General features: G+C 40.5%; 3 protein-coding genes and 1 non-coding gene across 5 annotated transcripts in view; 3 read left to right on the top strand and 1 right to left on the bottom strand.

The window, feature by feature from the left end:
* The first annotated feature begins 7,310 nt into the window (after positions 1-7,310).
* LOC106323135 lies at positions 7,311-7,703 on the top strand. Its single transcript, XM_013761300.1, has one exon. It carries the CDS (start codon positions 7,311-7,313, stop codon positions 7,701-7,703), a length of 393 nt encoding a protein of 130 aa, XP_013616754.1.
* Positions 7,704-7,770: 67 nt separating this feature from the next.
* On the bottom strand, positions 7,771-11,606 carry LOC106324888 (folylpolyglutamate synthase). The gene is made up of 16 exons (XM_013762887.1): positions 11,498-11,606; positions 11,302-11,420; positions 11,157-11,222; positions 10,673-10,782; positions 10,297-10,357; positions 10,127-10,210; positions 9,962-10,018; positions 9,659-9,719; positions 9,488-9,534; positions 9,304-9,381; positions 9,032-9,196; positions 8,673-8,939; positions 8,524-8,602; positions 8,268-8,423; positions 8,070-8,179; positions 7,771-7,977 (listed from the first exon to the last, which is right to left on the bottom strand). Exons 1-16 carry the CDS (start codon positions 11,511-11,513, stop codon positions 7,918-7,920), a joined length of 1,536 nt encoding a protein of 511 aa, XP_013618341.1. The 5' UTR covers positions 11,514-11,606; the 3' UTR covers positions 7,771-7,917.
* Positions 11,607-11,805: 199 nt separating this feature from the next.
* TRNAV-CAC lies at positions 11,806-11,879 on the top strand. Its single transcript has one exon. It is a non-coding gene; the product is annotated as a tRNA-Val (tRNA).
* A 531-nt stretch (positions 11,880-12,410) lies between these two features.
* LOC106327731 (PRA1 family protein A2-like) overlaps positions 12,411-13,389 on the top strand; it is a 5,519-nt gene continuing 4,540 nt past the window's right edge. The window contains exons 1-3 of one of the 2 annotated variants that reach the window (XM_013765967.1): positions 12,418-12,646; positions 12,740-12,780; positions 12,863-12,941. In XM_013765967.1, coding sequence (XP_013621421.1) covers positions 12,561-12,646; positions 12,740-12,780; positions 12,863-12,941 — 206 coding nt within the window. In that variant the 5' untranslated portion in view covers positions 12,418-12,560. Of the gene's footprint in view, positions 12,781-12,862; positions 12,942-13,389 lie in introns of both variants that reach the window. The other variant, XM_013765966.1, reaches the window with a different exon arrangement.

Genomic DNA, 13,389 nt, shown 5'->3' on the forward strand with positions numbered 1-13,389 from the left:
TAAAAATAAATATTTTTTTTTAAATAATATTTTTTTAGAACTATTGTTATTTTTATTTATTTAATTTTTTATTTTTTATTTTAAAAGCATAATATAATTTGGCAAGTTATTTTGTTTACTTAATTAAAAGATACTAGATCTAAAATGACAACTTTCTATTGGTTGGTGAACCTAAAAGTTCACCCTCGGGGGTGAACCCAAGAAAAAGTCTATTGATATTCCACCCAGACATGTTGTAATTTGTAAACGCATGCATACATACCAACATCAAATGAACATAAATGGCTTTCACATGCTGGCAGGACAAAAGAAAGAACAGAAATGGCTATGAGTATTCTTCTCTCATTAATTGTTAGTCTAAAAACACAAACTATCATCTTAGACGTTTAATGTTAGTTTCATCTCATGCAATATAACATATGAATTTAACCTACCCGAAGGTTTCTATGCTTAATCATCTGTAAACAGAGAGATCATAAACGTCTTTGATTGCTAATCCGATCATGAATTTAGTCATTAGCATTACCTAAGGAGATGTACTGGCTCCTAGATGGAGAGGTCAAGTGACTTCAAGGCTAAAGAAATCATAAAAGAGGAAAACCCATATATATCAAGGTGTTATTATCTCGAATATTAAGCTTTGACCTTAAAAATAGAACAATGAAACCATACTCGATTATTATCTCTAACGATTAATGAAAACTGACAAGACACTATACTCAAATAGTTTTCACATCATTTAAATACACTTATATTAGCTTCTATAATCAATCATACTAATTAAACAGAATCTCCCAAAAAACTTTTTGAAAGTTTAAAAGTTCAAGTGAACACAAAAAGCTTAAAAAAGCTTTGATATTACATAATAAAACAGCCTTTCTATAAAACAGAGTCGTATTTATAAAAAAAATTCATCTTAAATTTTAGAAAAAAAATCTGAAAATAAAAAGGAAAATTTCAGAAAATAAAAAGGGAAAATTCAGTATTGTTAAATCAGTTAGAAAACTAAACACAATATCTCTAACCATCAATAAAAACCGACATGAACCACATTATAGAATTTAATAATCAAGCATATAATACACATTTTGAAAGTATAAAAGTTTTATGTTAAAACAAAAAAAAAACTTACAATTGTTGTGTGGATTTCATTGTTGAGGTTTGTGTGTTCAATGAGTCTCTACTGCAGGTTTGTGTGTTCAATAGTTTTGTGGATTTCATTCCCTTCATGTTACGCCGACATATCATACGATTATTAATGTGTTTTCACCCAGCTCGGATTATATTCAAACCACATCAACCGTTGGGGACATTGCGTTTCAATTGATTTCTAAATCTGAAAGAAACAAATCATCTCTCTCTCTTGGCGATTTTGCTCCCAGACACGAGTTTTGAGATTGGTTATTAACCAGGCAAGTCGTAGGCGCATCCCGACAATCCGTTGGGTAATAGTACTCCTTTTACACTAACTGGTCAACTGCTTCTCTGCTGGTTACGGATAAGATTCAAATTGTTCTTGCATTTAGAAGTAACTGCTGGTCCAAACCGAGCTCTGGTCAGAAACACAACGGGTTCTTTCCCCCGACTCGGGTCGGAGGGACCGCCGCCGTGACGAGCTCGCCTGAGTGGTATTGCTAGTTGACTGGGGTTCCGGTCTGTTTCAACTTTGGGTGAAGCAAACTAGTTTTAGGTCTTGAAACCTTTCTCCAATCTATATGCAAAAGGTTTTCAAGAAAAAATTCATCACTCTGTTACTATACCGCTTTACAGCAAAAAGAGGCAACTTTGTTATGGAGAAAAGACTTTCGGCTACTGAAAAAGGAAAAGGAATCGCTACAGGGGAGTACGAACCACCCCGAAAGGCGAGGGTGAGAATCCAAGCTCCAGACAGCGTACCCCTTCTACAACAACACACTCTCACACTGATTGGTCGCGTGACAAACAACTCAACTCAAAAAGTTTGGAATCTGATTCCTTTCTTCGCAGAACACTGGCAGACTAATACACCACATATTGGAGCAGATTTGGGTCAGGGGGTCTTTAAGTTCCAGTTTGCTTCAGAGGAAGATCTCCAGACAGTATTAGAAAACCGCCCTTATCACTACAGTCGATGGATGATTATACTCCAATGATGGGAACCCACACTCTCCCCAAACTTCCCTTCACTCATACCTTTTTGGATCAAAGTCCAGGGTATCCCAGTTCACCTTTGGACGGAAGAGACACTGAGGGCTATAGGGGAAGACTTTGGACTGGTGGAAAGTGTCGATATTACAAACCAGGCAGCTAGAATGAGGGTGCATGTTAATGGGAGGCTTCCCTTGATTACATCTTCAGTACTGGAGTATTCAAGCGGCGAGGAAGTCACTGTAAACCTAGTTTATGAACGACTAGAGAGACATTGCTCCTTGTGCTTTCGGCTTGACCATGAACTACGAGATTGTCTGGAAGCGAAAGCACAAAAGAAAGCTCAGGGCAGACTACAAACGGCTTCCTTCAGGATAGAAGGTGGAGAAAACACTAGTAAGCAACAAGCAGCACAACAGTCTGAGCAAGGAACCCTCTTTCGATTTACAGCTACAGATAATGGATTTGAGCAGACAAGGTACAAGGGAACTAGAACCTATATGGAACGGCGTTCCGAGAGGCGAAATGAGAGAGATACACCCTACAAGGCATGAGAAGTTTATAGGGAGGAGATAGAAGAGGGCAGGAAAGGGATAACAAAGATCGCTCTAACGGTCTAGAGACACAGAGATTCAGAAGGGAACGACAGATGTCGCATCGACGGAACTATGAGGAAGGCACTAATGCATTTAAAGCTAGAGAGCCTGCTCATAGACCCCAAGCTGTTTACAGAGAAGGGAGGAAGACTAGAGAGGTATCAAGAAGAGTGTCGCCTGTTCAAACAAGGATTACGCCTACTCATTCAAAAGGGGTTCCTCTTGAAAGTAGCCAGCCAACGATACCAAAAGAGGCACTAGAGACAGCAATGGAAGAAATCAGAGAGGTCATGACACAGTACTCCAACATAGCTGACTCATCTGAGAGTGCTGCTAGGAAGGAAAGATTCCGACAAGCTGAAGAGCAGGGGCAAATTAAAGAAACGGCAGAAGCCATTGTGCGAGCAGAAGCCATGGTGCGTGCAGAACTTGACGCTCAAACACAAGAGCTTCAAGGCCTGGATGAGCCCGAAAATCGAATCCCTGCAACCCACAGGATATCCTTTCCTCCTGCTACAGAAACACATGTGGAACGGATCCCAGCATCACGCAGACTAGCGTTAGCTCCTCCTCCGGAGTCGGAGAAAGGAAGACTACCTATAGCTGCTAGACTGGGAACAACAAAGTTGGTAAAACCAACAGAAACGGGAGGAGACCCTGAAGCCACAACAAAAAGAAAACCCAGAAGAACTCTGGGAAAAAGGAAAGTACTAGCAAGTCCGAGGACGGGAGCAGGAACAAACCCAAGGAGAAGGAAAACACACCAAGCCAACGCTCCCAAGTGCAAGAAGAAGCTCATTCCGGATACAACAACTTCGAAAAAAATTCCTAAAGCTAGACACAGTCGAGCAACTGATAAACCTTCTGAACCAAGCGATTCAGAGGACCGAGCTTCGGATGACCAGCCCCTAAGGAACCTTCTACCCCAGAGGAAGAAGACGGTGGATTTTCAAAATCCACCAAATCGAGTTCCTTAGCGATACTGAGCTGGAACTGTCAGGGGTTGGGGAATCCCCAGACAGTTCGCAGATTAAGGGAGATAAAGAAGCGCCATGACCCCGCGGTTATCTTCCTTATGGAAACAAAAAATTCCTCAGAGATGATCCTCCAACGACTGGAGCAACTTAACTATGATCATCACTACCAAGTGCCACCGACGGGACACGGCGCCGGGGGCCTAGCTCTCTTTTGGAAACAAAATGTTGTACTCGATATTATCTCGGCTGATGCAAACTGTATTGAAACGAGTATTACATTCGAAGGAAGGAAATTCTTTTCATCTTTTGTCTATGGAAATACAGACAGACCTCTCCGAAAAGAAAAATGGAACCAACTCCTAGAAAACGCACACGCACGAGATGCAGCCTGGTTCTTAACAGGAGATCTTAATGACATCCTGAATTCAGATGAAAAGTCTGGGGGTCCAGACAGACCGGAAGGATCTTTTAGCGACCTGAGAACCTTCTTTTCAGAGGGAGATTTATTTGATCTGAGACACTCGGGAGATCCGCTGTCCTGGCGAGGAAAACGCGGAATCCACTTAGTTAGATGTCGACTGGATAGGGCAGTTGCCAACACCCTTTGGGCGGAGACTTTTCCAACTGCTAGATGCCAATATTTGGCTTATGAAGCTTCAGATCACAAGCCAGTTCTATCCATCTTTGAACCTGAGCGGAAGAGACAACGAGGTCTCTTTAGATATGACCGAAGATTGAAGGATAACGAGGAAGTTAAAGCTCTGATAACGGAGACGTGGAAGAATGCTTCAGGGCTGACTATTAAAGACAGGATCTCGAGAGTGAGAAGAGCCATAATGGACCGGAGCAAAGAACAAGGTTTGAATAGCAAGATAGTTATCGAGAAGAAACAGGAAGAACTCAACTTTGCGCTCAGTGGCCTTGCCAATGACGTCAACCTGATTAACAGGATAACTGCGGAACTAACAACGGCTTACACAGCTGAAGAGGCGTACTGGCGACAAAGGAGCAGGCTCCTATGGTTAAGTTTGGGAGATCGAAACACCGGATACTTCCATGCCTCTGCAAGGAAAAGACGTAGAGCAAACTCTTTCTTTGTTTTAGAGAATGAAGCCGGAGAGATGGTGTATAAAGAAGGCGACATAGCTAAGGTTATAGTTAGCTATTTTAACAACTTGTTCACGTCAACGGAGGGAGAAAGAATTGACACAGTGAACTTTGCACTTAACCCCATCATCTCGGAAGAAACGAACCAACAGCTCATCGCAATACCCTCGGCGCTGGAAATACGAGAAGCACTCTTTTCTATCCATGCGGATAAGGCACCCGGCCCGGATGGATTCTCGGCCAGCTTCTATCACTCAAACTGGATAGAAATTGGCGACGAAATAGTCCAAGAAGTAAGGGAGTTCTTTACCTCGGGTGTATTACCAGTGGGCATAAATGACACTCACATTCGACTGATCCCGAAGATAGCAAGCCCACAGCGAGTATCCGACTACAGACCGATTGCTTTGTGCAACGTGTACTACAAGATCATATCTAAGATACTCACTAGAAGATTACAGCCGGTACTTGATCTGGTAATCTCTCCCAACCAATCGACGTTTGTACCCGGCCGTGCTATCTCGGATAATGTACTCATAACACATGAGGTGCTCCACACTTTAAAGGCTTCTAAGGCGGAAAAAAGATGTGCCATGGCGGTGAAAACTGACATGAGTAAGGCCTATGACAGGCTCGAATGGGAGTTTATAGAGGCGGTTCTTCTTAGAATGGGGTTCCATTCGAAATTGGTTAACTGGATAGTACAATGTGTCTCGTATGTTACTTACTCTTTCCTCATTAACGGCTCGCCTAGAGGAAGAGTTCGACCGAGTCGGGAGATCCGTCAAGGAGACCCACTCTCACCTTATCTATTCATTTTGTGTAGTGAGGTGCTCTCGGGATTGTGTAACAGAGCACAAGAATATGGTTCTTTAAAGGGGATCCGAGTTGCTCGGGGTAGTCCTTTCATAAACCACCTATTGTTTGCGGACGACACTATGTTCTTCCTCCAATCCGACAAGACAAGCAGAGAAGCGTTAAAAGGAATTTTAAAACGCTATGAAGCAGCGTCCGGACAGTTGATCAACGCTGAGAAATCGGCGATTACTTTCTCCAGCAAGACTCCTAGCTCACTTCGACAGGCAGTAAAGAATGACCTTCAGATTCACAAAGAAGGAGGAACCGGGAAATACTTGGGCTTGCCCGAGAACTTCGGGAGGAGGAAAAAAGACCTATTCGCTGGAATAGTTGATAGGATAAAACAGAAGGCAAGTGGCTGGTCAAACCGCTTCCTTTCCTCAGCGGGAAAGCTTGTAATGCTGAAAAGCGTCCTCTCACCCATCCCTTCACATTCCATGACCTGCTTTAAGTTACCTAAGTCGCTTACAAAAAGGATTCAATCTGCGGTAACAAGGTTTTTATGGGACGATAGAACGGGGAAGAAAAAGATGGCATGGGTAGCTTGGGATAAGCTGGCGCAACCAAAAGGAAAGGGAGGATTGGGGCTACGGGATTTTGAAAGCTTTAATGATGCTTTTCTGGGTAAACTTGGCTGGAGAATTCAAAACAACCCTCAAGGCCTCCTCAGTCGTGTTCTACTTGGGAAATATTGCGTGGAGGGAAAGTTTCTTGACTGCCCAAATAGATCGTCATAATCTCATGGATGGAAAAGCATTCTAATTGGGCGGGACCTAATAAAGAGGAACTCAGGATGGCTGGTGGGTAATGGCACACAAATAGCGCTCTGGTCTGACCCCTGGCTGAATATAAGCCAGCAGGAAAAACTTATGGGACCACCACCAGAGAGAAGTTTGAATTACAAAGTCTCATGCCTGATCAACCGAGACACAAACGACTGGGACCTAGATAAGATCAGAGAGATATGCCCATTTGCTGAGAGACAAATTCTAAAGCTAAAAATCAGTAGAACTGGGGCTCCATATAAGCTCTGCTGGATGGGAACAAGGGATGGAGAATTCTAACAAAATCAGGCTATCATGCCGCTTTTGCTGAGTCAAATGATGCGGAAAGACTCGAACAGGCGGGTAACTGGAACCAGGAAGTTTGGAACCTGCGCACGACACCGAAGATTAAAATGTTAATCTGGAAAGCACTGAGAGGCGCTTTACCTGTGGGTACACGACTGGAGGAGCGATATATCATAACAGACCCAAAATGTAAGCGCTGTGGACACCCAGAATCTATCACTCATCTATTTTTTCACTGTGATTTTGCAAAAACTGTCTGGCAAACAGTCCCGTTTGTAGAGGAACTGGACAGTAGAGGAATCATAGAATTGAGGGAACTCTGGAATTATGTAAAGACCAAGCCATGCCTGCCACCGACTGGAATTACAAGTGGACATCTAGCACCATGGATCATGTGGGAGATATGGACTGCTAGGAACAAACTGGTGTTCTCTAACTTAAGGGGTGAAACAGGGGAGTCCCTATCCAGGGCTATTCGCATGGCACGAGAGTGGCAAGAGGGACAAACAAAAGAGACACAGACTCGCTGTACTATCTAACCCAAGGTCATAATAGATACTGGAACAATCCTCCGAATGAATGCCGCATGGAATGAGGAAAGTTCTAGAGCAGGGCTCGGATGGATCTTAACGCAGGATGAAACTACCTCTAGCTTGGCTATGATTGCAGAAAACGTACCTTCACCACTGATGGCAGAAGGATTGGCACTTCGGGAAGCTTTGCAGAAGAGTAGGGAGCTGGGAGTCAAGGCGCTAAACGTGGAATCGGACTCCAAAAACCTCATTGCCAGCGTCACCAACAACAACTCTGTCCCCGAGCTCTATGGAATTGTGGCAGATATCATGTCGATCTCTTGTTTTTTCGATTATGTTTCCTTTAAATGGATCCGTAGAGAGGCAAACTATGCAGCTGATCTAGTTGCAAAACAGATGCTTGTAGTAAATGGGGCTTTAATGACCCCCACCTAACTTTGAATGAATGAATGAAGGTTGTGTTTCAAAAAAAAAAAAAGAAAGAAACAAATCAAAAGCTAGTAATGTAGCACTTGTGAATCTGGTTCTTTGAAACAACATTTTGCTTTTGGTTATATGCTTTTAGTTATAGGGAAATAAATAATCTATGTTGAAAGAAAAATCAAAATCACACAATATATTGTGATTTAGTGTTGGTGTATTCAACCCTTCATTTTCTGATTAATCTCAGTACATCACCTACAAGATGTAAGGAACCAGTTACAAGAACCTGCACACACACATACACAGTCCTTAGAACCCTTCTAGTATTATCAAGTTGTGAGACGAACATATTCAATAAGAAAAGGGTTTAGGTTATACTTGGAAACGTGTGGTTGAGCTACTCTCATGTACACTATCCCTTAGCCATTTTATTGCCATCGGTAGTGAAGTAAACACCTCACTTTTTATACTTTCACTATCTTCTCCTTCTGCGTTCCAAGAATTAAAATAAAGACTAAATTGAGATATGGATCAGAATGATATACGAATTAAGACATTTGTTTCTACTATATATACCTCTTTCATTATGGACAAGGCGTTCCCACACTTTCTGGAGTGTCAACTGCCATGACAAGTCAACATGTGGATCATCCTCTGGCAAATCCGCCGTTGTACCAACCTTGTGATACACCGACATGTTTGGTACAAACAATGCCTTCTTGAAATGGACACCTACACATTAACTACTATATTCAACTGCATTTCTGTCTTTTGAACAACTCTGTTTCTAAAAGTTTGTTTACACTAAGGCAGCACAAGGCTAAAACATTACCATAGTTTGCGCATGTATTCCTTAGATGTGGAAGCAGCAGATTTGGGTCCCGAACTGACATGCAGTTGAATAGCAATATCTGCAAAGTAGCCTTATGATCTCTCGTTCATATATGCGCAGAGAAAAAAACAAGAAACTCGTTCACTTACCTGTTGGCAGTTTTCTTCTCCTGAACATTTACCATGAGATGAGCCATTAACCAAATGTTCTGAACGCTCTGACTTGTTGTCTCCCTTAACCGCCAAAGAAAACCATTTGGCGCATACGTCCATGCTTTCTGGACTGTGAGCTCCATCCAGGTAAAATACTAAATCTCCCGAAGTCCTAGTTTCAATAAATTGATCAGGTACGACCTGTGCTCGTCCTTGCAAACTCGTTGTAGCTAACCCTTTGATGAATTTCTCAGGCAAAATACTCTGACACAAAGAAATGATCAACTTCAGATAACGAGAGAAGGACCTAGATGCAGGCTAAAAAGGTAAACAAAGGGCGCGAAAGAGCAGCTTACCATCTGAGTCAGAGTGGGAACTTCAAGATTACCAATTTGCTGAAGCCAGGTAGAGGCAAGGGAAACTGCTAGACGAGCATTGAGATATTGGTGCTCCCCATCAAGCCCAAGTTTCTGACCACTTAACTGCCTTGCGGTTAGTGGTTGCACCACTTCGAGATTCACCTGGCAATACAATGTTAAAATTTTATCCAAAAACTGATGCACCTAGTTGTTGACGCATACAACCTAACATACTACAATCAACCAAGCAGCACAAACATTTGACGTACATCTAATTCAGAAGCTTTCTCTTCAAGGACACGCATGGCTTCATCAGGTTGAGGTACTGTGAAAGCTGGAACTCCAGGCTAAAATATGAACTAGGAAGATTAGGCTAACTATGGAGAGTATTACTAAGTTACAGAAAAAATGAATTATCCATTTTAAAGAGATATAGACAAGAGTTATAGCCACCTTGAAAATTCCAGCCTTCTCACCAGCAATTTTGCCAAGTGTATCGCCTAAGATGCATCCCAAAGAGAAGAAAGAAGTCATGCCATAAGATTAAAAAGGAAATAAAACTAAATATATGCTTGCCATTGAATGAAAATGTATGACAAGCATAAGAGGATTCCAATTACAAACCTAGAATTTCCATGTGGTCATATCCAAGTGAAGAAATACCACACACCACAGGTTTCTGAACCTGCAACATGTCACCAGTGAACCCCCCATGAGAACTTATTTAGTCAAAACATAAGACTACTACTAACAATTTGGAGTATTTTGATGATATCATTACAAAATTTAGTGTTTAATAACTAAAAATATGGTTCCGATCCTATCTATGGTAGTTGTCTTATGAACGCTAACCTAGTTGTTAGGTCAAAATGGATACATCTTATTAGGGAAAATCGCATTTTCAGCCAAGAAAGAGGTGAAACTTACCGCATTGGTGGCATCGAACTTCCCACCTAATCCTACCTCCAATATAGCAGCATCTACCTGCATATAGAAGCAAAGAGAAGTATTAATAAATAGTAGAAGTTTCACCTCTATCATGTAACTTGTAAGAAACTACTCAAAGAAAGGTACAAGATTGGCATATCAAACCTCTTCTGCAGCAAATATTTTAAAAGCTAGTAATGCAAGGAAGCGGAAATATGTAGGCATTGGTATCTCCTCGTTAGTTCTCTCCTGCAAATCAAATAGTCAACAACCTTTTGTTTTGAGTCATAAGTTAGTTGCATCTTCATTTGAATCTATGCACACTGACACCATACCTTAAGCCTGTTATAGCACCACCAGAAATAGACCAAAAATTTCTCCTCGCTAATGTCCTTACTGAAGAAATGAAACACATCAGCTATAGCGAAACAGAACGATTTTAATTAAAGAAGAATAAACTCTAGCTTCATTGCCTCGTTTGCTGATTATGGATATATGAACGTTACATCGAGAAATGAAAACAGAGCATTTAACCATATGCCAAAACTAGTATGTTTTAAACAAACAAAAATAAATGATTATGCCAACGAGGTATTGTTTGCAATCAGGTTTCTGCTTCTATAAGCACATATCTATATTTTACTTTTTTTTTTGAGAAACATCTATATTTTTCTTTCTCAGAATATTTTAAAAAAGCATAGATAAACTTACCCGTCTAAGCGAAATCTTTCACGGACATCAATGAGGTGAGGTGAAGTGAAGAGTCCAGTTCGGAAGCCATAGCTTCGTAAAATAGACTCAGTAAAAGCACATGTGGATCCCTTCAGGCCAGATAATTAAACACTTTGATAAAAAAAGTTCACTGAACGTTTGAATCAAATAGTAATCAACCATGCAGGCAAACACATAAACAAACTCCTAATGACAAATAGTAATCAACCGTGCAATTTCATCAGTGTTCTAAACATTGGTCTAGGCGTTCAAAAAATTGGTCTGAATGATACAATTTTTTCAAACCGATTTTTTTATATCTAAACAATAATCTTCTATAAGGCGCCTACCTAGCTATTTTTTTGAACAATGACTAAGATAGACTTGCATGAAGCCAAACAGATAAACAAACTCTTATGACAAAAAAAAAGTACTTGCTGTTATACTACAAAACATCTCCAGAAGTGGAAGTTGTTGTTATTACCTTGCCTTTGGTTCCAGCTACATGGATAACTTTCATCTTTAAGATGTCTTCTTCCAGGTCAAGTAGCTGCAAACAGATTACGAAAAAGCCTAAGCAGAGAGAAAAACAAAAGGTGCAGAACAAAAAAAATAGAATAGAGAAAGACCTTAAGATAATCAAAGACGAGCTCGAAGCGATCCCCTTTGTTGCTCTTATCAGCACGACTTCGTTTCGTTATCAAAGAAGATAAAGCAGCCAACGCTTCCTCGTACGAATCTCCTGTAACTTAAAAAAAAAAACAAGTGAGCTCGATCCAAAGAATATCATCAGTTTACTTGTATCGAGCGAGGATGAAGGTAAACCAGAAGCTGCTGCCATGTCGATCTGGTTTCTTAACGAAACGAATCTGAAACGCGAAAAGTGTGATATCAAAAAGAATATACTCCGAGATTCTCGGAAAGGAGAATATGAGAAGAGAGATGCAAGTTGTGGTTGGTGGTGGGAACCGTAGTGAGGTAACAGAGAAACGCAGAGCTCAAAACGGCACGATGTGGTACGAGTTACAAACGAAACAGCAAACATTTTGTTATCTACGTTGCACTACTACTCTTTGTTGGCGGCTTTGGCTAGTCACTCTACTTAACAAAGAAGACCATAATTCAAACAAAACGTCTGGGTGGTGTAGTCGGTTATCACGCTAGTCTCACACACTAGAGGTCCCCGGTTCGAACCCGGGCTCAGACACATTTATTTTTTAATTATTTTTTTCCACATCAGAACGACATGTAGGCAATCCGATCAGAACCTGAACCGAATATTTATTTGGGTTGATGTTCAATATGATTCGAACGGATTAAATTTTTGGTTCAATAACCTGATTCAATAATTTTTAGATATATAAATTAAAAAATAAAATTAATAAATATAATATATAATTAAAATATAATTGAATATCAAATATTATAAATATAAACGATTTTTTGTTCATATGATTTAGTTTATAAATTTTTGATAATTTTAATGACATTTATTAAATTCAATAATTTTGAGATACAATCTGATTATTTAATCGGTTTATGGTCGAACTATTTTTTTAAGATCTAATCCAGTTATATGATCGGTTTATAGTTGAACTTGATCCAACCACAGCCTCGGTCTGGTTTTAAAAACAATCCCTGTTCCAATTCGGACACACAGACATTCACTACTCGTTTTTGTAATTTTTTTTCCGACAGTTTGCCACGTCATCAGAACTACATACACGTAGGTGTGGGGGCACGATTGACCTTAGGGCGAAAAACAAAAAGCTATCAAACGAATCGAAATCAAATTCGAATCCGAAAACTCATCGGTGAGCTTTGGTTTTTCTCCGTCGTCGGAGCTGAAATCGATTTCAATCTCGTGTTGGCTCAGTTTCAGAGGGATATGGATTGGGACAACGTAGCAGCTGAGGATGTGATCGAGGCCCTGAGAGAAGTCGAATGGTCGACGCCTCCTCGTTCCTTCGGAGAGTTCTTCTCTAGATTCTCTACTAGTAATTATTATCACTCTTCAAATTTTGAGCCTTTTGATTTTGATCTTATGATCTTCGTTTATGTTTGCAGCTACCGGACGAATTACTTTATCCTGGTGATATTCGTTCTGGGTTAGTGAAAAAAATCTTGTCTTTTTGGGTTTTAATTGAAGATCTTGTTGATGGATGTTTTTTTTTGTGTGTGTTGACTCAGGACTTGCTTTGATTACAAGACCATTGGCTATTGTGGGTGCTGCTTTTACGGCCTTGAGCATAGCTTTCCTTAACGACAGGTAATTGATTTGTATTAGTTTCTACTTTTATCTCTCTGCTTTGCTATACGATTGTGGCTTCTTTGTGTACAATGGTTGCCTCTTGAACTGGATGGATTGTTTCTGTATTGAAATAGATAAGTTTTATGGTGTTTCTAGGTGGCTTTTCTAATTTGTATATGCATAGATTCGAGGATGATAGGCTCCTTTTTCTTCAATGTTTGCTCTTGAACTGGACTTTGAGTACTGAGTTCGGTAGCTTTTATGGTCTTAGTTCGTTCATATCTGAGTGTTTCATCCCGGTTTTGATTTTTGTTCATGTTATTATCCGGCATCCGTCTTAGTTTGTTTTTAATTAGAGTTTATCCGAAAGTGTTGTAGTGTGTGCTACTGTTGTTCTTGTTAAAACACGTTTACAAAATGTTGGACGGTGATTACGGCTTGGACGGTGATTACGGCTTGGACGGTG

This window comes from Brassica oleracea, chromosome C2 (assembly GCF_000695525.1).
Source record: "Brassica oleracea var. oleracea cultivar TO1000 chromosome C2, BOL, whole genome shotgun sequence".
NCBI lineage: Eukaryota > Viridiplantae > Streptophyta > Magnoliopsida > Brassicales > Brassicaceae > Brassica > Brassica oleracea.